The 23444-nt window shown below is 58.6% G+C and overlaps 3 protein-coding genes across 5 annotated transcripts in view; 2 read left to right on the top strand and 1 right to left on the bottom strand.

The window, feature by feature from the left end:
- The window catches only part of RBM6 (RNA binding motif protein 6), a 58376-nt gene extending 51635 nt beyond the window's left edge, over nt 1-6741 (bottom strand). The window contains exons 1-2 of one of the 3 annotated variants that reach the window (XM_066195190.1): nt 6654-6741; nt 2271-2380 (exon numbers count right to left, since the gene is read on the bottom strand). In XM_066195190.1, the coding sequence (XP_066051287.1) occupies nt 2271-2314 (44 nt within the window). In that variant the 5' untranslated portion in view covers nt 2315-2380; nt 6654-6741. The other 2 variants (XM_066195192.1, XM_066195191.1) reach the window with 2 other exon arrangements.
- A 151-nt stretch (nt 6742-6892) lies between these two features.
- MON1A (MON1 homolog A, secretory trafficking associated) lies at nt 6893-11927 on the top strand. The gene is made up of 6 exons (XM_066195709.1): nt 6893-7050; nt 8192-8333; nt 8557-9024; nt 9215-9980; nt 10076-10223; nt 10674-11927. The coding sequence occupies exons 2-6, from the start codon at nt 8207-8209 to the stop codon at nt 10812-10814; spliced, it is 1650 nt and encodes a 549-aa protein (XP_066051806.1). The 5' UTR covers nt 6893-7050; nt 8192-8206; the 3' UTR covers nt 10815-11927.
- Nucleotides 11928-13751: 1824 nt separating this feature from the next.
- MST1R (macrophage stimulating 1 receptor) lies at nt 13752-21280 on the top strand. Its single transcript, XM_066195710.1, has 20 exons — nt 13752-15018; nt 16193-16381; nt 16462-16587; nt 16666-16836; nt 17051-17220; nt 17293-17470; nt 17556-17701; nt 17809-17970; nt 18114-18207; nt 18310-18531; nt 18612-18758; nt 18834-18993; nt 19077-19169; nt 19244-19483; nt 19564-19644; nt 19717-19898; nt 19972-20081; nt 20171-20336; nt 20415-20551; nt 20631-21280. The coding sequence occupies exons 1-20, from the start codon at nt 13801-13803 to the stop codon at nt 20896-20898; spliced, it is 4260 nt and encodes a 1419-aa protein (XP_066051807.1). The 5' UTR covers nt 13752-13800; the 3' UTR covers nt 20899-21280.
- Nucleotides 21281-23444: the final 2164 nt, after the last annotated feature.

Below are 23444 nucleotides of genomic sequence, written 5' to 3' on the forward strand. Positions count from 1 at the left end.
TTATTCATAACGTGCTTAAGAGTCTGAAATCTACACAGCAGCACATTCTTCTCTAAACTTTTATAGAGCTGCGTAACAGTCTAAGATCCGCAGAAGATACTGATGTTTGGCAGTTTAAGATGAGGCAGCATACGACAGATGTGAGAAAGTAAACTTGGGTGCTCCCATTTCAGCACAATTTCCAGAAGCACTCAACAGGGAATACCTGCAATATTAATGGGTTAATGATGGTAGCAATCCACATAGTCCTGCACTGCACACAGCTCTGCAGCTGTCTGAGGTGCCAGCAGCTGGTGTGTTGGTTCATTAGCATCACCAGCACACGCCTGTGAGGAACCCAGGAGCTTTAGCTCTCCAGCCAGTATGGAAACAGCTAACTTTACACATCATCCTGAGGCATATGAAAGCAGAGGTTACCAAACAGGCTTCACTGACATGCTGCAAAGACTCATTTATGCCTCCTTGTGCTGGAGTCCAAACTGGCAAATTCCGAAAGCCATCAATTCAGACACTTAGGGTGCCTCACAGGACTATGCCAACAATCAACATCCAAGATATTCCTGTGCTCGTGCCTCCAGACTGTCTTACACCAAGTTCACAAGACTACGGCTATGAGCTCTCCCAATGTCTCCATAAAAATGCTCAGGAAGAAGTTCCCTCTTAAGGCAGATTTTCAAAATCCAGTGGGGCTTTCTTTTTTTTTTTTGGAGATGGAACTATCTGATTATTCATATAAGCAATGCTCAGGAAGAAGTTCCCTCTTAAGGCAGATTTTCAAAATCCAGTGGGGCTTTCTTTTTTTTTTTTTTGGAGATGGAACTATCTGATTATTCATATAAGCAAGGCTCCAATATATTTTTTAAAAACAGAATAATACAGTATCAGCACATTTTAAAATAACACCAAATGCTACCCAAAACAGTGGACATTTCCTTAGCAACTACAGCAAGTCTTGTTGTACTCTGAGTTTCACTACAGAATCACTCACCAAGATTAATCAAAGCATACACAGATTTCCTAAGGTACACAGTCCATTTCACCACCATGCAGAATATCAATTAAGACTTGGATCAAGGTCAGCATTCCCCACGTAATACATTAAATAATGATGCCAATAAAATCCACTTATAAATCATCAGAACAGCACTACTGATATCATCACAAGACACAATCACTCCCTCATCAACACTGTTACTACATGTTCTGGAGGATACTGATTTTCATCAGCCTTCTCAACATATTACAGTAGACAATTATTTGAAGTATTCTTCTTGCAGAAACCTAAGGCATGCCATGAGCAGTACCTTAATCACACCGATTCTCAAGGGACTGAGGCGCATATGAGCAAAGGATGGAAGAATTATGCACAACAGAGGAAAATTTTAGATTTTGGTGGCTTCATTTTTATCTTCAGCACTCTCTTGTAAACACAGCTCCCAGTAACAACCAGAGGAACACAAACTAATAAAAATATTGTGCTGTGCAGGTCAGCTGCAGATGAATCTTTAGAACAGTTGCAGTGACATCCAAAAATGTCTTATAAAGGAGTGCATAGGGATATAGACTTTTTGCAAGTGCATGCAGTGGCAGGAGAATGGGGAATTGATTTCAACTGAAAGAGTGTGGGTTTAGATTAGATACCAGGAGTAAATTCTTCCCCGTCAGGATGGTGAGGCCCAGGCACAGGCTGCCCGGAGAGGTTGTGGATGCCCCATCTCTGGAAGGGTTCAAGGCCAGGTTGGATGGGGCTCGGAGCAGCCTGGGATAGTGGAAGGCGTCCCTGCTGATAGCAGGGGTTAGGAACAACATGGTCTTTAAGATCCCTTCCAATCAAACCATTCGGTGATTCTATGATATATGAACTTCTTAACCTCACGGAAAGAATTAAACTCTCAAAGTTTTCATAAAATCATGTGTGCACTGAATGTGCCAGTGTTTCTGAACTCATCTTCTTCTCTTACAGGCGTTAACAGCACATAATACCAAAAGCCATACAGCACATCACCTTAGCTCACCACAGCTAAACTAAGTATCACTAGAAAAGGTGGTGTGGAGAAGGACTAGAAATATTAAAAGCAGCAGTTGCTCAAAAACTAAATAAAAAACTTCATAGAAATGCAAAAACCATCAATTAACTTGTCTGTTCTTTGGCAATCACAACTATCTCCATAGAGACCTCACTACTTCTACCAAAACAGTAAACAGAGAGCTCCCAAGGCTTATTGTATTTAAGAATGCTCCTGAAATAAACTGTACATTCAAGTGCTTACCGAAAAGACCCCATTCTGTTGCCTTGTCGATGGTCTCCCCACATTTTGATCTTGTCTGGTAGGCTTCCAGAAATGGTCAATTCACTCTAACAACACCCAGACACCACAACCTGTTGAACAAACAACATGATGATAAGCCACAAGGCAAAGAACACACTCGACATGAGAAAAACACTGCTGGTTGGAAGGGGTGTGTGTAACATCTGATCAGGATTCACAGATACACAAGACCACACTTGGCCATGAATGAATTCAAGTGTCGCATTTCTCCACGTTCAAATTTGTAAGTGTCAAACAACTCCTGCAATCAAACTGTCAATATGGAGGGCAAACAATCTGATATCAGCTTTGATTAACATACTGTGCTGTCTAACACTATTCAGGGTGCAGCCAGAAATGTGAGAACGCCGCCATCCATAAACAACAAGGACTGTTGTCGAACAACAGTTTGCAATTAATGTTTAATCCAAACTATTTCTGCCAAAAGCCCTTTGCTCTTCAAGGAAATGCTCACCACTCTTGGTCTACCATGGATACTCTGCCCTCAGAAGTATGTAGACAACGGAGGAGGTTTTGCCAATAAATCATGACAGGCACTGTTCTCCAACGCTGCCCTCATCAAGCGGAGTGACGCAAGTAACACTTGCCTCAACAGAAATCTAAAATTTCATCCACTTCCTCCCACCAGTGGAGAAGGTGAGGATTTCCTGGCGATAACCAAAGCCAGGACCTGAAATAGGAAGTGCTTCCGTCTTGCCAAAAGAAAAAAAAAAAAAGACTGCAGCAGAGCATGAAAAAAACTGAGGGAGATGGCAACCTGATGGCCTCAACTCTGCTCTGGCCAATCCAGCTGCAGTGGTGCAGGAGGGCTGCCGTGTCACCAGACCAAGGCTGGGAGACCTGGTGCTTACACGCTGCTACAAAGCAGGATTATTTAACTCCAGTGGTTGAGGAGACAGAGGACAGTACAGTCACTGCCAGGCCTGGCTAGAGCAGCTCTTGTCAAAGAAAGGTACACAAAGTCCTGTTTGTTCTCCCTTCCAAAGGTCAGTGCTGCCACAGTGGAGGAGGCAGGTCAGCAGAGCAGGTTATGACAGACCTTCCACCAGGGAGCAATTCCAGATGCTGCTGCTGGCAGCTGTCTGTGTCAAGGAGCTGAGGGAACTGCTGTGCCAAAAGAGAGTCCATGCTCTTGCCAGGGTCCACTACCCACCAGGGAAGGCTCAGGTGGGAGCCAGGGACAGCAGGTTCTGGCAGAAACCAAGCATACAGAAGCTGAGGAAGACAACCTGCATAACCACCACCGATCCATCCACCCCAATGTCACTTCCAAAGAAACAGGTTCATTCTGTTGGTCACTCAAGCCTGAGAGTACCAGTCTGCTCACATTTAATATGGCTCTTGATAAATAACCGCCCTGGTCCCAAGGATTTCCTCCATCTTTCTAGGAGGAAAAGTTCTCTTTCTAAGAGAATGAAGACCACACCCCCTTCGTGGTGAGGGCAGGCAAAGGGAGATGGTTCCTGTTGTCAGCCAGCCCTTTCATCCAAGATCTTCTGCAGCCTGCAGACCTCGCATTTCTTGCTCTTCCCTTCTGGATTTCCTTCCCCCACTCCAGTTCTCCTTAAGTCAACAACCTTACCAACGCTTAAAAAAAAAAAAATAAAATCCCTTGCCAGCTGGGAACTGTTTAGACATAATATTCAAATTATCAGACAAGGGAAAAAAATACCACTGGACAGCTCTCAGGCCTGGCACAGACCTGCTGAGCCATGCAGCAACCTCCGGGAGCGTGCGGTCATGGTTCAATAACACAGGGAGCAACCAACAGCCCCCACTCAGCCTGATCCGCTCCCCGCCTCTGCCTTTGGCAAAGCACCGGGTGTAAGTTGTGCCAGCTTGTGCTTTTCTGGGTCTGCACCACGCATGACCCTCAGAAGAGAGTTATATTTAACCCAGGTCACTTCAGTGATACGCTTTACCACACAACGCCACAAACCAAGGTGACAGCAAACCGCAGGACAGGGACAGAAGGGTCTTAGCCTGCCTTCCACTGATACCAAGATCTCCTGAAGGTACACCCTGCTACAACTGTTCCAAAAAAAGCACATCATGATGAGACACTGTGAGGATTCACCCTCCTGCCACGGGCAGGTATCTGCCAGCTCAGCTCCCACCTCCCCGCTCACAGGTAAATGCTGGGAGACAGGTCAGTGTGAGTGAGGCTGTTTGCCAAAGACACCCCAGGCCAACAGCAAATCAGGGCAAAAAGCCACCTGCGTGCTTGGAACTGTGCATCCATTAATTCTGTCATACTCTGGTCACAACCAAGTGTTTGAGGAGGTGGAAACAGTCCAGTCACTGGCAGAGCCCAGACTGACAGCTCTCTAGGACAATAATGAGCTCTTACAATTACTCTGAACATTCGGGAGGCAGACATGCAACATCTTTCCCTATTCCTATCCCAGCTGGCTCTACTTCCTGGTGGCAAAGCCTCAGCTCCACCCAAGACACAGAAGGCACAACTAAACAAGGAGAAGCTCTTTTTGTGGTTTTAGTTCCTCCAGTGACTGGTGGTCACACAGCCCTCCCAGGAGAGACTGGTGGGGCTGCGGATGCTCCCTGGCAATTACACCCACTGACTTCCTCAGGACCGTGCCCCTGCCCTCCCCAGACAAGTTCCTGACTCCGCTTCCTAAACTGCACGTGCCAAGCCTGACAGCAAACTCCTGGATCTCTCATTCCAATTTATATCCTGCTATGGTACAACGATGGCTTTGATCACGGGAATTGTGCAGCTGAGCCAAACTAAAAGCAACTGGTCTTCTCAAGGACTAAAGACATCTGTCAAGGGGCCGACTGGGAATCGCCAGCACAGCCCTCAAATGTCTCCTCACCAATTTACACCCAACTTCCCACTTTTTTTCCAGATATGGGGGAGAGAAGGGTAATTGGTGACAGACTGGGTGCTATTTTCAGAAAAATACTCTGATATTCAGAGCTTCTTTCCAAACAGATTTTGCCAAGACTTTTGGTATTTATAGATCACAAGGAAATCAAACACAGAACTACACACAGGCACAGAGGAAGCAGTTTGCTGTGGAACAACTTTCTGCACCCAGTAAAGTTTTTGTAAGGCTGAAGAAAGGAAAAAACCTCTGTGAAATCCAAGTACTGCAGGAGGTACAAGAGAAAACTATTCCCCAAAGCCACAGAAACTGCAAGTAGCCAAGAAAGCCAGTTACATCCAATGTTAAAGTAGGAGATCCCTAATTCAGAAGAAATATCAAAAGCATGTCATTGACATGTGAAAGTGAAGGGAGAGGGAATCATTTTGGCTCTCATAGGTATCAGGCTGGAAGATTTTAACTAAAAAAAAGGGATGTGCATACTTTTCGTCTGTATGATGCTTCTAAAAACACGTACGAGAGACAATCAGGTGAATTTCTAACACACACACCACCTCATTACTATCCTGACCTTGCTTGTCTCAAAGGACTTCACAAGTGTGTTCCCAACCAGTGAATGTTGGAAAAGACTTTCACATCACCAACACCCTGCCTGGATAGGAAAGTGGATTCCACCTTCAGCAGCATTGCCAAAAATAACACCACACAGCAGCAGCAACACCAGCCCCTTGAGGTGCCAAATTAAAAACAGAGCACGGGAGGTCACTGTCACCACTCCCAGTCTTTCCTGATCACTGCCTTACCCGGCCTCCACCAGAGCCAGACCACGTCCTGCCTCCACCCGAGTCTTTACTAACAGCCCAAAACCCCATTTAGCCCACCACTTGAGATTACATCTGCTAGCACGCAGCTCCCATCAGATCCTCTGCACCCCAGCATGAATCCAGCCCGCTTTGGTCCGTCCCTTTTACAACCACAAGCATTCCGAGATGGACACACACATGAGCCGGTGCAAAAAAAAGGCCCTACTCTTGATCAGGGCCTCAGAACAACACTGAGATACCCAGAAACACCACAACTGCTGACAATGATACACACGTGGCAGGCCCCAGCACTACCGTGTGGGATACCGTACCCTCATCCAGAGGCCGAGCATCCCAGTCCCACAACCCACATCCCACTGGGGCCTGGGGTCCTGATGAAGACACCGAGCCCACGGCACGCAGCTGCGGGCCCACAGCTCCAGGACCTGCTGGCTCACGCCCTCAGCCTCACTCTATTCCTGCATTTAGGGTGACCCCAAAACAGACAACCCCCCGCCCCCATCCTCATGGACTCCGCAGCCTCCCCTCCTCCACCCTGGGCAAACCCACCCCGGGAGCCCCTCGGGACACTCCTCACCCCTCTCACCCCACTGAGCGAGATCCCCTTTATCCCAGGCGATCCCCTTTATCTCCCAGGAGACTCTCATCACCTCCTCCTCTGCGTCCTCCTGCTCCGCCGCTCCCGCCTCGCACAGGCCCCACAGCCGCCACGGCGAGAACCCGGAACATCCGGCTCCCTCCTCCCCGCGGGCTCCCAGGGGCTGCTGGGAATTGTAGTCTCTGTCGCCCCGCCGCTGCCGCCCCGTCTCAAGCGTGTCTGTGCGGCTCAGGGACTACAACTCCTATGATCCCCCTCGGAACGCACCGCCTACAACTCCCATGATGCCCCGCGGCGGGTCGCCGCGATGGCGGGGGTGTCGCCGCGGTCGGGGCCGGGACCGGGGGTAGGGCGGGAGGTGACCGCCCGCCGCCGGCTCCCAGCCCTTCTCCGACCCGCCTAGGCCGTGCCCAGGGGGCTGCAGGGCGGCCCCGGGAGGAGCCGCGGAGGTGGGTCCCTGCGCCTTGTCCTTAAGGGGGGTCCTGGGCCTGAGTCGTATCGGGGCTGCAGGAGCGGTGACACCTCAGCGCTGAAGGGGGAAGGGTCGGGGTGGGCCCGTGCTGGGCCGGGAGCGGGTCCTGGGGTGAGTCTCGCCTACGGGAAGGTCAGCAGGCTGAGGAGGAAAGGTGAGGACGGAGCCCTGAACCACTCCCCGGCACTCTCCAGGGTTGTCACAGGCTCCCCCAGACGAGGACAGAGCCCTTATCTGTTCCCCAGTACTCTCCAGAGCCGTCACGGCGTTTTGTGGGGTCAGGGTTTAGCTCCCCGGGGGGGGATGGAGCTTTGACCTATTCCCCAAGACCCTTCAGAGCTGTCACAGGTTTAGGGGTGGGGGCTGCATAAACGCCCCCAGGTAAGGACAGGGCCTTGATCCACTCCGTGGTACCCTTCAGGGCTGTCACAGGACTTTGTAGGGGCTAGTCTAGCTCCCCCAGGTGCAGCGTTATTTGGGACTGGGTTTGAGAACAGGAGGTGTGCCGGGGCAGAGCCTGGGCTCCATGAGCTTCCCTAGCAGGCGGGTTCAGAGGCACAGGCTCCTAGCCAGCCTGCCTGCCTCCTGTTGCTTTTACTTGTGCTCACTTTTGGGCTGGTTTTCCCCCCGGCAAGGGAGGAAGGAGCAGGCTGGAGGCATGGCCTCTGCTGGAGAGGGCACCCAGTTCCTGGGGTGACGCCATATGTGCCAGCTCAGGAGGAGTGTTACCAGCCTCGTCCCATTGCAGCCATCTAACCCGGTCCAAGGAGGGTCATAAATCCCTCCCTTTGCAAACACGAGGCCTCTGGGATCCCAGGTGTATGGGACAAGCCTCATCCAGGGCCGTGTCCCCTCCCCCTCACTGCACAGGGAGGCTGAGCAGTTTTCATGGGGGAAATCGGGGCCAAGCCTGGATGAAAGGTGCTGTGGCTGCGTGAGAGAGGAAATCCTGATGGATTAGAGCAGCTTTTCTGACATCTCACCAGGGGTCAGTGCTGCCTGCTGAGCCAGCGGAATTGGGCCATGGGTGCTGGCCTGGCCCCGCTGGAGAACAAAGCATTTCAGGGCTTGCTTTGAAAGTGAAGGGGCACAGGGGTGACACTGTGAGTCACATGCAGGTCCTGCCCCAAGGAATGGCTGCAGATGTCCACAAGAAGAAAAGCTGGGAAGTGCCTAATGGGTCCCTGGCGCCGGGAGATGGCCAGCACACGGAGAGGTCCGAGAGCCCTACGCCGGGGCTGGCACAGGGCACAGAGCCAGGTATGGAGCACAGCTCACCAGGGGGGAAAGAGCAGCTCCTCGTGTGGGCTGGGACCTCCACAGCCCTGTGGGCAGGGGGAGATGGGCCCACTCACGACTCCCCACGAGCAGGATCCTCACCCCTGGGATGCTGTGGGATGGGGAAAGGAGGCAGGCCCCCTCTGCATCCTTCCCTCAGCATGGGGGACGCGCGGACAGATGCTGCATGGCCCGTTGTTCCCAGGGGCGGGTCAGGAGGGAGCCATGTTCGTGCACACCCGTTCCTACGAGGACCTGACCAGCCCCGAGGACGGGGCAGCCACGGTGCAGAACCCCGAGGAGAGGCAGGGGGAGCCGGCCGAGCAGAGCAGCATGGAGCAGATCAGCAAGGACTTCAGCGAGCTGAGCACACAGCTCACGGGCATGGCCCTCGACCTGGAGGAGGAGATGAGGCCGGGCAAGGAGGGGAAGCTGGAGCCATCCCCACAGACCGCCCGCCGTGACTCAGTGCTGTCGGGGAAGGAGGAGGAGGACGTGACCATGGACGCCTGGCGCTCGCACCGGAAGCACGTCTTCGTGCTGAGCGAGGCGGGCAAGCCTGTGTACTCCCGCTATGGCTCTGAGGAGGCCCTGTCCAGCACCATGGGTGTCATGATGGCCCTGGTGTCCTTCCTGGAGGCTGAGAAGAATGCCATCCGGTCCATCCACGCAGGTACCGCCCTGGGGGGGAATGGGATGGGGGGTCACGGCCTGCCCATCCATTTGCCTGCCACCAAGGGCCATGTCAGCTGTCCCCAGGGGCAGATGGGTGGCTGTGAGGAGAGGCTGCAGCCTGGCTGTAGCCCTGGGGAGCCATGCTCACAGGTCTGTCCCCGCCCCCCCGGGGACTCCCTCCCAAGCAGATGGCTACAAGGTGGTCTTCGTGCGGAGGAGCCCGCTGGTGCTGGTGGCAGTGGCACGCACCCGGCAGTCGGAGCAGGAGATTGCCCACGAGCTGCTCTATATCTACTACCAGATTCTGAGCCTGCTCACCTGGACCCAGCTCAACCACATCTTCCAGCAGAAGCAGAACTATGACCTGCGCCGGCTCTTGGCTGGCTCCGAGCGCATCACTGACAACCTGCTGGACCTCATGGCCCACGACCCCAGCTTCCTGATGGGCGCCGTGCGCTGCCTGCCCCTGGCCGCCAGTGTCCGGGACGCTGTCAGCAGCAGCCTGCAGCAGGCCAAGGCCAAGAGCCTGGTCTTCTCCATTCTGCTGTCTGGGAACCAGCTGGTGTCTCTCGTGAGGAAGAAGGATCAGTTCCTTCACCCCATTGACCTCCATCTGCTCTTCAACCTCATCAGCTCTTCTTCCTCTTTCCGGGAGGGTGAGGCCTGGACTCCCATTTGCCTCCCTAAGTTCAACTCCAGCGGTTTCTTCCATGCCCACATCTCCTACCTGGAGCAGGAGATGGACCTGTGCCTGCTGCTGGTCTCCACTGACCGTGAGGACTTCTTCACCGTGTCCGACTGCAAGCGGCGCTTCCAGGAGCGCCTGCGGCGGCGGGGGGTGCACCACGCTCTGCAGGAGGCCCTGCGCACCCCCTTCTACAGCGTCGCCCAGGTGGGCATCCCTGACCTCCGGCACTTCATCTACAAGTCCAAGAGCTCCGGGCTCTTCACCAGGTGAGCCCCCGGGGAACCACTGGGCCAAGGCTGTGGCATGTGGCATGGGCCAAGCCCCTTCTCCAGGGGGTTAACGGGGTGCTGTGTTCCTGCAGCCCCGAGATTGAGGCTCCCTACGTGCAGGAGGAGGAGAAGGAGAGGCTCTTGGGGCTTTACCAGTACCTGCACAGTCGGGCCCACAACTCTCCACGGCCCCTGAAGAACATCTATTTCACAGGCCCCCGCGAGAACCTCCTGGCGTGGGTAAGGCCATTGGTGGGGTTTGGTGAGCCTGTCTTTTCTGGTCCTGTGTGGTGGGGAAGGGGGGTGGTAACACCACACAGCACCAACTCCATGGTCTCCAGGGAGGACCCCAGCCTTGGTCCTTTTGGGGGTGAGCCTGCCCCTGTGTGAGGGAGGGACAGGCAGGGGTGGCAGATGGAGCTGGTGAATTCTGGCACGAAGGGCTGTGCCTGTTCCTGTCGTGAACTCAGTGCTGTGGAGAAAATCCGCTATGGGGACAAACCCCAAGGTTTGGTTCTCCCAGTTCTGAGCAAACCAGATGCCACCCATTTAGGGTACCCCACTGCCACTTTATGTCCCTGCACTGGAGCCCCTCTGCCCATTGCTGATAGCCCATGCGGGGAAGATGGACTGCCAGCCCCAAGTAGGGTGCAGTCCTGTTCCCAGCATGTGTCCTGTTCCTTCTCCCAGGTAACCAATGCCTTTGAGCTCTACATATGCTACAGTCCCCTGGGGACCAAGGCCGGCGCCATCAATGCTGTCAACAAGCTCATGAAGTGGATCCGCAAGGAGGAAGATCGACTCTTCATCCTCACGCCCCAGACGTACTGATGGGCATCACCTAGGGCATGGACCCAGCTGGAAGAGCCCCCGCTGTGCTGGGGAGCCCATTCCCAGGGATTCCCGGGCCGTGTGTCCAGGGGAGAGGGCATGGTGGGACCCCAGAGCACAGGGAAACCCCACCTGCGGGACTGTCCAACCTGGGTGTTAGCGATAGGGTGCACAGGGAAAGGGAAGGGGATGAACAGGACTTTATCTCAGCTGCAGGCAGTGCCCCAGCTGCGGGGCTGCTCTTCCTCTGCAGTCCCCAGCTCCATCCCTTGTTGTGGGGGTCCTGGAGTGGGGCTGCTGGTACCCCAGGTTACTGGAGGGAAGCAGAGCCCCTGGGTTCTGCTCCCTGTGCCTGGCATCTCTCTTCTCTGACATCCTGTGGCTGTGCCAAGGGTGGGGGTCCGCAGGGGAGATGTGGCAGCACTCAGGGGACCCCTATGTTGCTGTGCCTGCAGATGGCGGGTGACACCGTCCAGGCAAGGGACAGGGCTGGCCTGGGGTACACACTGCTCCTCTCCCTGCCTTGGGGATCTGGACCCCCCACAAGTGCCGGGGAGCTTCTGCAGTCCCAGAGCAGGTTTGCCCCCTTGGCATCTGTATAAGCCTGGACCCTTCCCACTGTGGCTGTGAAAAGGATGTCTGTCCCTGGGGATGCTGGCAGGCAGGGTGGGTCAGCCTGCCCCAGCTGGGACAGCAGGGTCCTGCCCACCTTACCACAGGGACACAGAGCACCTCCAGAGAGCCAAGGAGACCCCCCTGGTACAGGGCCATGGTGCTCTCCAGCCCATGGGGTGTGTTCTCCTTGGCACAGGAGCACCTGTCCCCCAAACCCAGCCCCTCGAGCCAGCTAGGCTGAGCTTCCTGTACCTCTCACCATCGCAGGCACTGGTGTGGGGCTGAGCACCTGTGAACGGCCCAACTCCATGCTTTGGAGCTGTCTGAGTAGTGCTGGAATAGGTGTTGGAGATGGGGCAGAGCTGTCAGGGTGACACCCCTGCAGAGAGGGAGCTGGGAAGGATCCAGCGGGGCTAGCCCAGGGATCTGCTCCTGTATTTAGGCTCCTGCCAGAGTGTAATCGCTTGTCTTTGCTCATAAACATTATCTGGACCCTAAGTTAAGTCTTGTTGCATTCCTGTATGTTCACTGGAGTGGGGGCTGATCAGGCTGAGGGGAAGTTTGTTCCAAGTTTTGGTACGGTGAAGTCCAGCCCCGGGGATCTGCTGGGAGCTAGGAAAGCTGCCTGGGAGTGGTTCGAGGCTGCCGGGGTTGTGCTGGCAGGAGGCGGCGCTGGCTGGAGGCTGGGAGCGGCAAAATTCCCGAGCTGAGCTGGCCGCGGCCAGCTCATGTCGAAACCGAGCAGAGGCGCAGCCGGAGGAAGGAGCTGTTGGGTAAGGCCCAGAGCCAGCGGAACTGCCGGGCCTTACACAACACGGGGCGGGAGCCTTGGGAGGGCCGGGGCTGGCCGGGCGGCAGGCACAGGGCAATTTCGGCAGGCTCAGCCTCTCCTGGGACCAAAGTCCCCAGCGCCCCGCTCACCTGGAGGAAAGGTCTAAGTGCAAAGCTGGGATTGATGGCCCCAGCGTCCGAGGGCAGCAGGGCATTTGGAGGCCAAATCCATGTATGGATTGGGATGTAAAGGATCTTCCCGCATCCCTACGAACAGCAGTCACTCCCAGAGGTGCTGGCACCTCCTGCCACTGCGGACAGAGGAAAGGGACCTGAGACACAGAATGGGCACAACAGAAATAACCCTCACAGCTGCCTTGGCAAAGCTGTTGCTCTCCCAGCCCTGCTCTTTTCTCCCAGCTGGGAACTCCAGTGCTGAGCCTGCCGCAACCCCCAAGGCCGCCCGGTTGGCCTGGAAGCGAGCAGCGAACGCGGTGCCACCGCGGGAACTTTAGGGAAGTGGCAATTCCGATTCCATGTGTCGGGGGGGCGGCGGGGGTGGGAGCTGCGGCCGAGGGGTACCGACATGCAGGACCCCACTCGTACTCAGGGATGCTGCTGGCAGCCACCTCCCAGCCACGGGGATCCCCCGACGGCCACCCGGACCTTCAGCGGGCAACCGAGGCACTGCGCCAGCCCAGCACCCGTGTTCCGATCAGCGGCCCCGGCTCACACCCGTGCGCCTCTTGGGCACCGTGCCCACCCGAGCCTGTCCCCCCGGGCGTGCCCAGCGACCCTCCGGGTACCCCGATCTCCGTGTTCCCCCGAACGCCCCCCGCCCCCCCGGGCTGCGTGTGCCGGTGCCGGCTCTCGGGGAGCCTCGGGCGGTGCGGGGGCAGGACCCGCCCACCCCGTCCCGCCCTGTCCCGTCCCGCCTCGCCTGCTCCGTCCCGGCCTTGCTCCGCTCCGCCCTGGCACGGCACGGCACGGCTCGGCTCGGCAGCGCCCAGGTGATCGCCTTGCCGCCCGGCACCGCTCGGATCGGACCGGACCGGACGGATAGGGCGGGGGCAGACGGACCCAGTAGAGATCCCGGACCTGGTGAGCTGCGGCGGGGCCGGGGGTAGTTCGGGGTCCCAGTCCCGGGAGGCCGGCGGGGGCCTTGTCCTAGTCCCGCAGGGATCCCCATTCCCCACTACTGTCCCGGGGACTGGCAGGGTCCCTATCCCAGTCCCCGGAATGGGTCATTGCAGGGCAGAGATGCCCCAGGGTGACAGGCAGCATCTGTAGGTGGCAGAAGGCAGGATTTGTCCCTCTGCCACAGGCAGCTTGGCATCACCTCCTACTCATGGTATTTCGGAAGAGGTTTGGTGTGACTGATCCTCCCTCAGCACTACCCATCATCATCTGGCCCTTGGGAACCCTGGCACCCCCAACTGACACTCAGCTCTGACTGTGCCCAGGTCCTCACCTAAAATAAGAGGGTAAAGCCCTTCCTTTTTTATTTTGGCAGATGCAATGGTGGCCCATCCTCCATATGTTCTGAATCTGCTGGGTGCTGAGCACCGTCGATAACCCTACACCAGTGGCACTGCACAGCATGGGCCTGTTGCGCTGTGTGTGCCCCTGGCTGCTGCTCGTCCTGGCCCTGCTGGGTGCCAGTGCCTGGCAGTGTCCCCGCATCCCTTACAGCTCCACCAGGAACTTCTCCGTCCCCTACACACTGCCCAGCCTCGATGCTGGCAGCCCCATCCAGAATGTTGCTGTCTTCACAGAGTCCGACAGCCCAGTCGCTGTCTTTGTGGCCGTCCGCAACCACATCCTGCTGGTCAGCCCTGAGCTGCGCCTGCTCTCCGTCCTTGTCACCGGCCCAGTGGGCAGTGCCAAGTGTGAGATCTGTCGCCTGTGTCCAGCCACCACAGATGGCCCTGAGGACACAGACAATGTCCTGTTGCTGCTGGACCCACTGGAGCCGTGGCTGTACAGCTGTGGCACGGCACGGCACGGGCTGTGCTATCAGCACCAGCTGGAGGTGCGGGACGGTAAGGTGGCCATCACAGCCACACACTGCCTGTACTCAGCCACGGGCAACAGCCCTAAGTTCTGCCCTGACTGCGTGGTCAGCCCACTGGGGACCAGTGCCACTGTGGTGGCCACCTCCTATGCCTCCTTCTTCTACCTCGGCTCCACCATCAACAGCAGCGTGGCAGCACAGTACAGCCCACAGTCAGTGTCTGTCCGACGCCTGAAGGGCACCTTGGATGGCTTTTCAAATGACTTCCAGTGGCTGACGGTGCTGCCGCAGTACCGCAACAACTACACCATCCACTACGTGCACTCCTTCGCCGATGGCGACCACGTCTACTTCCTGATGGTGCAGCCAGAACGGCCGGGATCAACAGTGTACCACACGCGCCTGGCGCGGCTCAGCACCCACGAGCGGGACCTCCGCCACTACCGCGAGCTCGTCCTCGACTGCCGCTTTGAGTCCAAGCGCCGGCGCCGGCGCAGCAGCGAGGAGGATGCTGAGAGGGACATCGCCTACAACGTGCTGCAGGCAGCCCACACTGCCCGCCCTGGTGCACGCCTGGCCCGTGACCTCGGCATCAACGACACCGACACGGTGCTCTTTGGTGCCTTTGCTGAGAGCTGGCCAGAGAGCCGAATGCCACAGGAGAACTCGGCCGTCTGCGCCTTCCCCCTCCGCCTCCTCAATCAGGCCATGGAGGAGGGCATGGAGAAGTGCTGCGGCACCGGGAGCCAGCCACTGCTGCGGGGGCTCAGTTTCTTCCAGCCGCTGGAGTACTGTCCACACAATGTGAGTGCTCCACCCTGCGCTGCATCCAGCCCAGGACCCTGGGGGTTAGCTGGGATGTGGGAAAATGGGTTCAGGAGCTGGGAAACACTGGTAGAGTGAGATGGATGGTGGGGTGGGGTGGAGTGGGGTAGGTCAGGGGGAGAGCGGCATCACCCCAGTGTGAATCAGCCCAGCAGCTACCACCACCTACTGCAGGGGCTGCAGTGTTCCGACAGCCTCGGCTGCACTGAGGAGGCCAGATGTGGGTGGGGATCCCGTCGAGCCCCCCACCTCACTGGTACATGTGCCAGCACATGGGCACTCTGCCACATGTCATGCACTGGGCCAATTCCTCTCCTGGTATGGCCTCCTTGGGAGCCTTGACTCTGGCCCCCATGGTGACTGTCCCTGGACCCCAGCCACCCTCTCCAGCTTGTTTATGTGTGGAGGGGTGGGAAAGCCACAGGACCTCGGTGCTTCGCATACGGGATGTGTGAGGTGCGGGCTGCTCCTGCCTTGTCCCCCAGGCGCAGCCACCGCCTTCTCTGGGCAAATAAACCTCAGGCGGAAGTGCAATTAGTCACCGGGGTTCCTCGTCTCCCGCAGCCGCGGGGCAGGAACACCGTGTCCCAGGTACAAGCCCCAGCACGGCCGGGATGCAGATGGGTGGGCACCCTGGCAGGGACCCCTTGTCCCAGCACATGACACAAGTTTTGGTGTCCTCAGCCAGGCTCAGGGCAAGGTGCAGCCAAATCCCCTCCTCTTCCTGCACAGAACAGACAGCTCACTGCTGCTGACTCACGCTATGGCACGGGAAACTCAGAGGGGACCACAGCCCCTCTGCACTGGGGGCGTCCGTTGGCGACCCGATGGCTCCTCTTCAACCCCAGCCCCTCACTGAGCTCCAGGGGTCAGGGAGAACTGGGGTTGGAATGTGCATCCTGTGGTGCCAGCACAAATAACTATATCCAGATGGGGTGGGAGGGGAGGGCAGGATCTGACGCCACATGGGGGACTGAGGGAGGGCCTGCTGATGTGATTTTTTCCCCAAAATTTTCCCAGCCTGGAGGGGAACTTCAGCAATCTGGTGCTGCCCCAAAATATCTCACAGCTCAAGCTGGTGCCTACCTGTAAGGGTGTGGGAGTCAGGGTGCCAGGGCCAGCTTCAAGTCACCTACCCCATGTTCGGCCACAGGTGAACCTCTCAGCACCGGTGGTCAACACCAACTGCTGGGATCAGCCCACCCTCATCCCTGCTGCCTCCCACAAAGTGGACCTGTTCAACGGGCAGCTGACAGGTGTCCTCCTCACCTCCCTCTTCGTCACCACCATGGGAGACACCACGGTGGCCCACCTGGGCACAGCCGAAGGACGCATCTTCCAGGTGGGATGGAGGATTGGGTGGGGTGGCAGATCCTGGCAGGCTGTGGGGTATGCTCAGCCCCCTGCTCTGCCCTGATGCAGATGGTGCTCCGGCGCTCCAGCTCCTGCCTTCGGACCTTGTCCAACTTCTCCCTGGGAGAGCCGGGGCCAGTGCGAGGTGCCATGGGGCTGCAAAGCCACTCACTGTTCTTCACCACTGGTGCCAAGGTGAGCGGGGGGGTCTGAGGGGCATAGGGTGGGCATGGAGCTCCATGTGTCCCCCTCACCTCCACTCTCCATCCCCAGGTGTGGCTCCTGAATGTCACTGGCCCTGGCTGTCACCACTTCTCCACATGCCAGCGTTGCCTGCGGGCCGAGCGCTTCATGGGTTGCGGCTGGTGCGGGGACGAGTGCAGGCGCCGCCATGAGTGCACCGGCCGCTGGGTCCAGGACAGCTGCCCACCTGTCCTCACCGACGTAGGTCTGCGCCGCCGTCCCCCTGCTCCTCACACCCCCCTGCTCCTCACACCTGCTGAGCACTCGGATGGGGAGGGGCATGGCAAATGGAGTGGCACGTGGTGGGACCCCCTCCCTGGGATGGGTGTTGTGTTCCTCAGAGAAGGGTATTTCTGGACCCTCAACAGTCACTGGACGTCGGGAGCTTGGGGTGACGCAGGTGCTTCTCCCACAGTTCCATCCTCGGAGTGCCCCGCTGAGGGGTCGGACACGGGTGACACTCTGTGGAATGACCTTCCGCTCCTACTTGGACCCTGACCCCAGGCACAGCCCTCCTGGTGCCTACCGTGTGGCAGTGGGACGGCGAGGCTGCACCGTGCTGCCAGAGGAGAGCGAGAGCTACAGGTGTGCAGCGGTGCTGGGGGAGAACAGCAGCAGAGAAGGGCCTGGGGCTGATCCCCAATCACTGTCCCACAGATCCCCGCCCACCTCATGCCACAAGGAGTTTGTGGATGTGCTGGTGTGTGAGCTGGAGCCAGGGGGGCCGGCAGCAGTGAGGGGCCCAGCCAACGTGGTGCTCGCTGTGGAGGAACCCACCAGACCCACTGGCTTCCGGGTCTACGGCTCTGCCACCCTCAGTGGCTTCGTCTTTGTGGTATGGTTCTACACTGGCAGTGCCCCTGGCAGGGCTGCGGGTGTTTGGCTCACTTACCCATCCCACTGACCCCGTCTCTGCTTAGGAGCCCCACGTCAGTGCCCTGCACCCCCCGTTTGGTCCCCGGGGGGGTGGCACCCACCTCTCACTCCTTGGCAGACACCTCTCATCAGGGAGCAGCTGGCGGGTGATGGTCAATGGCTCCGAGTGTGCCCCGACTGGGCAGCCCAGGTACACCCCTGTCCTGCCCCCACCTGGCACAGAGGGGTCCCCAGCAGGGGGCACGGGGAGCCCCTGCAGTCCCGCTGTCACCCCAGCCACGCCTGCTGTGTCTGCAGTCAGGGCAATGGGACAATCCGATGCACGGCTCCCGCCGCTGGTGGCCCGGGCGCAGCCTGGGTAGCCCTGTGGATCGACGGGGAGGAGTTCCCGGCCCCCGTGCCCTTCCAGTACCGCCCTGACCCCACTGTATCCGCCATCGTCCCCAGCTGCAGCTATGAGTGAGTGCGTGGGCTCCCTTCCCCTGGGTAAGAGGACAGCCCTGTCCTCCCACTGCCCTGGCCGGGCTTGATGAGGTGCTGGGAATTGCAGGTACCCTGGGTACCATGTGCACCCCGGGGAACCTGATCCCTGCCCACTGTAGGGGCTCGCTGCTCACCATCATCGGCACCCACCTGGACTCTGTGTATCGCGCCAAGATCCGCCTTGAAGCCGGCAGTGTGATTACCCAAGCCACAGTAAGCACCGGGGTGCGGGGCCATCGCCCCCCGGCCCTGCCCACCCCACCCCAAGCCCCTGGGCACATTCCGAGCCGGTGCTCAGCATCTCCCTGCCCACAGGAGTGTAAGGACCCGCTGGCACCGGAGCGGCTGCTGTGCCACAGTCCAGCCTTCCCCTTCGAGAGCAAGGTGGAGGGGGTGCCGGTGAACCTGAGCGTGCTGCTGGACAGCACCGACGAGCAGTTCCGCCTCCGCTACTACTCCCGGCCCAAGATCTTCCACTTCGAGCAGGAGGGCAGGCGACTCCGCCTCAAGCCCGGCGATGATGAGATCGAGGTGCATGTACGTGAGGCAGTGGGGTGAGCCAGAGTAGAGGGTCCCACTTCCAGGACCTGCGAGCTCACGGTGCTCTGTCTGGGCAGCAATTGGGGCTGGATGCCGTGGCCACCTGCATGAACATCACCATGACGGTGGGGGGCCGGGACTGCCACCCCAACGTCCTGAAGAACGAGGTGACGTGCCGCCTGCCCCGCGAGCTGCGCCTGCCCCACGATGGGGCCCCCGTGGAGGTAGGAACCCCATGGGTGGGCAATCACCTGCCCCAGTCCCCCCCACCCCATCCCTGCTGAGCCCCGATCTTCCAGATCTGTGTGAACGGAGCCTGTGAGGCGCTGGGCTGGGTGCTGTCCCCCCCCACTTTGCTGGACCTGGCCGCCAGCCTGGCTCTGGGCACCAGCATCACCTTCCTGGTCTGCTGCATCCTGGCTGCCGTGCTGTTCCACTGGCGCTGGAGGAAGAGGCGGGGTGAGTGCCGTGCTCGCCGGGCACTCTGATGCCCCCCAGGCCCCTGCCATGCCAGCCCCTACCCACCTCACTGCTGCCTGCAGGTACAGAGAACCTGGAGCTGCTGGCACAGCCTGGCCGGAGCGACCCCCCTGTCACTACCCAGCGCCCCGGCGTCGACTACAGAGAGGTGCTGGGTAAGTGGGTGGCTGGTGGGTGGCGGGGCGCTGCGTGCTGCCAGCCCTCACCCTGCCTCTGCCTGTCCCAGCAGTGCTGAACACAGCAGGCACTCCCAGCCCAGTGGGGCCCCGCACACGAGTCACCAGTGCTGGTGCCAACGGCAGTGCTGGTGCTGGTGCTGGTGCTGCGGGTGGCGGATCCCCCATGCCCCTGCTCAGGGCCACATCCTGCTGCCTGGAGGATCTGCAGCCGGAGCTGCTGGAGGAAGTGAAGGACATCCTCATCCCCGAGGAGCGGCTTGTCACCCATCGCCACCAGGTCATCGGCAAAGGTGACTCTGCACCCCAGTTTGGCTGTGGTGTCACCTGCCCAATGTGTGTGGTGCCAGCTTTGTGCCACCTGTCCCTGCAGGGCACTTTGGCAGCGTCTACCATGGCACCTATACAGACCCACTGCTGGGGGACCTCCACTGTGCTGTCAAGTCCCTGCACCGTGAGTAGCTCCCCCTCCCATGTGTGCTCCCATGGCACAGCAGCAGAATATCCACAGCTCAGCTCTCCACAGGCATCACCGACCTGGAGGAGGTGGAGGAGTTCCTGCGCGAGGGCATCCTGATGAAGAGCTTCCACCATCCCCAGGTGCTCTCGCTGCTGGGGGTGTGCCTGCCCCGCCATGGGCTGCCCCTTGTCGTCCTGCCCTACATGCGCCACGGGGACCTGCGCCAGTTCATCCGCACCCAGGAGCGGGTAGGGGGTACCCCAAGGGGCGTGGATGGTGATGGGTGCCAAGGTCTCCATGCTCACTACTCCCATCTCACAGAGCCCCACACTGAAGGAGCTCATCGGCTTTGGGCTGCAGGTGGCCCTGGGCATGGAGTACCTGGCCCAGAAAAAGTTTGTGCATCGGGACCTGGCAGCCAGGAACTGCATGTAAGTGTGGCTCTGCCCTCCAGACCTCCACCACAGGGGTGGGGTCTGAGAGTGCCCAGGAGTCCCCACCTCCACCTGGTGTCCTACAGGCTGGATGAGACGCTGACAGTAAAGGTGGCTGACTTTGGGCTGGCGCGGGACGTGTTTGGCAAGGACTACTACAGCATCCGGCAGCACCGCCACGCCAAGCTGCCCGTCAAGTGGATGGCGCTGGAGAGCCTCCAGACCCAAAAATTCACCACAAAGTCTGATGTGGTAGGCAGGACTCCCCTCCCCGTGCTGTTCCCCAGTTCCATCCTCCCTGTGTGCCCATGGCAGCTCTCTTCTCGGCAGTGGTCCTTCGGGGTGCTCATGTGGGAGCTGCTGACACGTGGGGCATCACCGTATGCCGGAGTGGACCCCTACGACATGGCCCACTACCTGCTGCAGGGGAGACGCCTGCCACAGCCCTCTCACTGCCCCGATACCCTGTGAGTGGAGCTGGGGGTGGGAAGGGTGGCAGGGGGTTGTCCTGGGGGGCTGCCAGCGCTGACTGGGGTGTCGGTGCAGGTACAGGGTGATGCTGAGCTGCTGGGCGCCGGTGCCCGAGGAGAGACCATCCTTCACCGGGCTGGTGGGTGAGCTGGAGCGTGTCCTGGCCACGCTGGATGGTGAGCACTATGTCAACCTGGCTGTCACCTACATCGAGCTGGACTGGAATCCTCCCTTTCCCCCTGCTCCCCCGGGGCAGCTGCCTGATAGCGAGGATGAGGATAAACATAATGAGGAGGAGGAAGAAGATAAGGAAGAGGAGCAGGACAACACATCTGTTTGCTGATGGGATTCCCTGCACAATGGAGTCTCCCAGACCCCCACATACCATAGGCACACTCCCCCGAGGAGGGATGCAGTGTGCAGCCAGGTGCTATGGGGCACCCTCCCTATGGGATGGGTGCTGGGAGGCAGCTGGGTGCCGTGGAGTGCCCTCCCATGGCTCACACCCAGACCCTGCTTACTGCTCCCCAGGATTGGTCCCACACCACAGGATGCTGGGGGCTCAGTCCTGTGCAGGCTGGGTGGTGCAAGGCTCAGCCCCACAGTGATGAGTCTGTACTATGGGGTCTGTGGCTCAATCCCTAGTGGGTGGGCGCTGTGGGGCCCCATACCCAGCTGTTGGATGGCCTGGCCTTTCCAGGGCTCCCATGGAGTTTTCCAGCCGAATCACTCATTAAAACTATTATACTTTTTCCCTGTCTGGGGCTGTGTTTTTCAGGGGGCCGTGCCCAAGGTTGGCAGCACCCTCATGCCCCTGCATGGGTGAGGTGTCTTCCCACCCACTTCCTGGGCACCCACCTCATGGGAGGCACTGAGAAGGGGACACCCAGTCTTGCTATGCTAGCGAAAGGAGGGCACCAGCACAACAGCCCTGCTGCGGCCGTCCTGGAACCATCCCCCCAGTGCCTGCCGTGCTGGGGCCCTGCTCTGCACCCTGTGTCCCACCATGGCCCTCTGACCTTGGGATGTATGGGAGGTTTTTCCTAAAAGTCCTCCTCCCAGCCACATCCAGCCCGTGGCCAGGGTGGCTGTGGGGCATGAGGCATGTGAGGAGCACCATACTCCTGGGCATGGGGTGATGATGCCCCTGCAGTACTGGCATGTGGGTCATGCTGCCCCTGGAATTCGTGGCATGATGGATGTCTGGGGCATGGAATTGCAGTTCCCATGGGATCATAATTCTCCTGGGATGATAAGTGCCCAGGCATCAAATCAGGATGCTCTTGGGATCATGGATGCCCAGCCATGGGGTCATGGAGCCCAGGACATGGGATTACAGTGTCCCTGGCACTGAGGTGCCCGTGGGACCACAGTGCCCAGGACATGCCCAGGATCACAGTGAGGACATGATGGCACCCAGCCCATCTACTGCTCCTCACCCTGCCTGCCTGCACAGGACCCAGTGGGGCACACTGCTTCAGGCTTGGGGCTGCTGTCTGGTGACAAAGAGTCATTACCACCTTCACCTAATGACACGTTTATTGCTTCAGCACCGCCTGTGCAGGAGATGGTGCAGCTCATGCCTCAGGACATGCCAAGAGATGCACATGGGTCTGTGATGCTTGCTGCCCTATGAGCTGGCTTTCTGTTCCTTTTGATGGAAGTGGTGGCAGATGTCACATTTGCAAGGAACTCATCCTGATGGAGAGAAGTTTTTGATGGAAGTGGTGTCACATTTGCAAGGAACTCATCCCTTCTGCCCCAGTTTTGGGGCAAAAATCACCTAGAACAGGACACTGGAAAAGAGGAGGGATGCAGTGATGGGCAGCCCTCACCTGGGTGCAGGTCCAGAGTTCGGGGCAGGGGACAAGGGCAGGGTCTGAGATGGATGGATGGATGGATGGATGGATGGATGGGTGGATGGATGGATGGGCAGGGGATGTTCAGGACAAGCCCAGGATGGGCAAGGAATGCTGAAACACGCACGGTCTGTGGCTGTGGGCAGCACTGCTCCTGCTCCATGTCCAGCCACATGGGCCCTGCCGCCAACACTGGCTTTAAATAAAACCTGCTCGGCTGCTCATTAAGCAGCGCCGGAGCCCGGGGCCACGTCAGGTCCCATCAGCCAAGCTGTCCATCTGCACCGGTGCCTCGCACCTGCACGGCTCCGCCCCCACGGGCCCCAGGGCATTTTTAGTGCAGCTGGGTCCCAGCATCCCACATCAGGGCAGCTGCCAGCACCGTGCCTCAGTTTCCCCACAGTGCGACTGCTCTGCTCCCCTGGCCTGGGTTTTGGGGTGACCATGACCTCCAGTGTAGGCGCTGATCTTGCACATGCAAGGCCAAGCAGCACCATTTTGGCTCGCTGCCACATTCCTGTGGGAGTGGGAAGAGCCTGGCACTGTGTGGTTATTAGGGCTCGATCAGAAATGGGAGGTGCTGGGCACTGGTACTGGGGGATGCTGCATGCCTGGGGGGCAGCCGGGGTGGCTGACTGGGGCACCAGCAGCTCATGGGGTGCAGTGATGCAGGGATGGATAGATGCATGGATGGATGGAGGGATGAACAGATGGATGGGCGGATGGGTCAGTGGGTGGATGAGTGCATGGATGGATGCGTGGATGCATGGATGGATGAATGCAGGGATGGACAGACGGACAGATGGATGGATGGATGGATGGATGGATGGATGGACGGACTGGCAGCCTGGCTATTGCCTTCCTCGGCACGAAGCAGAGTGGGCGCCCAGAGCTGTGTCTGGGTGGCAGATGTGTGCCAGGCCTGCTGTCCAGTGACACAGGGAACAGCTGTGGGAGCACCCAGTGGGAGCAGGGTACCTGGCGGGAGCAGGGCTGTCTGTGCTGGCAGTGGGGGGGATCAGTGAACTGC

Source organism: Chamaea fasciata, unplaced genomic scaffold (genome assembly GCF_029207755.1).
Source record: "Chamaea fasciata isolate MVZ Bird 193981 ecotype frontalis unplaced genomic scaffold, bChaFas1.0.hap1 SCAF_13, whole genome shotgun sequence".
Classification (NCBI taxonomy): domain Eukaryota; kingdom Metazoa; phylum Chordata; class Aves; order Passeriformes; family Sylviidae; genus Chamaea; species Chamaea fasciata.

Coding starts and splice junctions, on each gene's coding strand:
- MON1A (XM_066195709.1), top strand. CDS start 8,207: ATGGCTGCAGATGTCCACAAGAAGAAAAGCTGGGAAGTGCCTAATGGG. Junction 9,025..9,214: donor CATCCGGTCCATCCACGCAG/GTACCGCCCTGG, acceptor CCTCCCAAGCAG/ATGGCTACAAGGTGGTCTTC. Junction 9,981..10,075: donor AGCTCCGGGCTCTTCACCAG/GTGAGCCCCCGG, acceptor GTGTTCCTGCAG/CCCCGAGATTGAGGCTCCCT.
- MST1R (XM_066195710.1), top strand. CDS start 13,801: ATGGGCCTGTTGCGCTGTGTGTGCCCCTGGCTGCTGCTCGTCCTGGCC. Junction 19,170..19,243: donor CGACTACAGAGAGGTGCTGG/GTAAGTGGGTGG, acceptor CTGTCCCAGCAG/TGCTGAACACAGCAGGCACT. Junction 19,899..19,971: donor TCATCCGCACCCAGGAGCGG/GTAGGGGGTACC, acceptor CCCATCTCACAG/AGCCCCACACTGAAGGAGCT.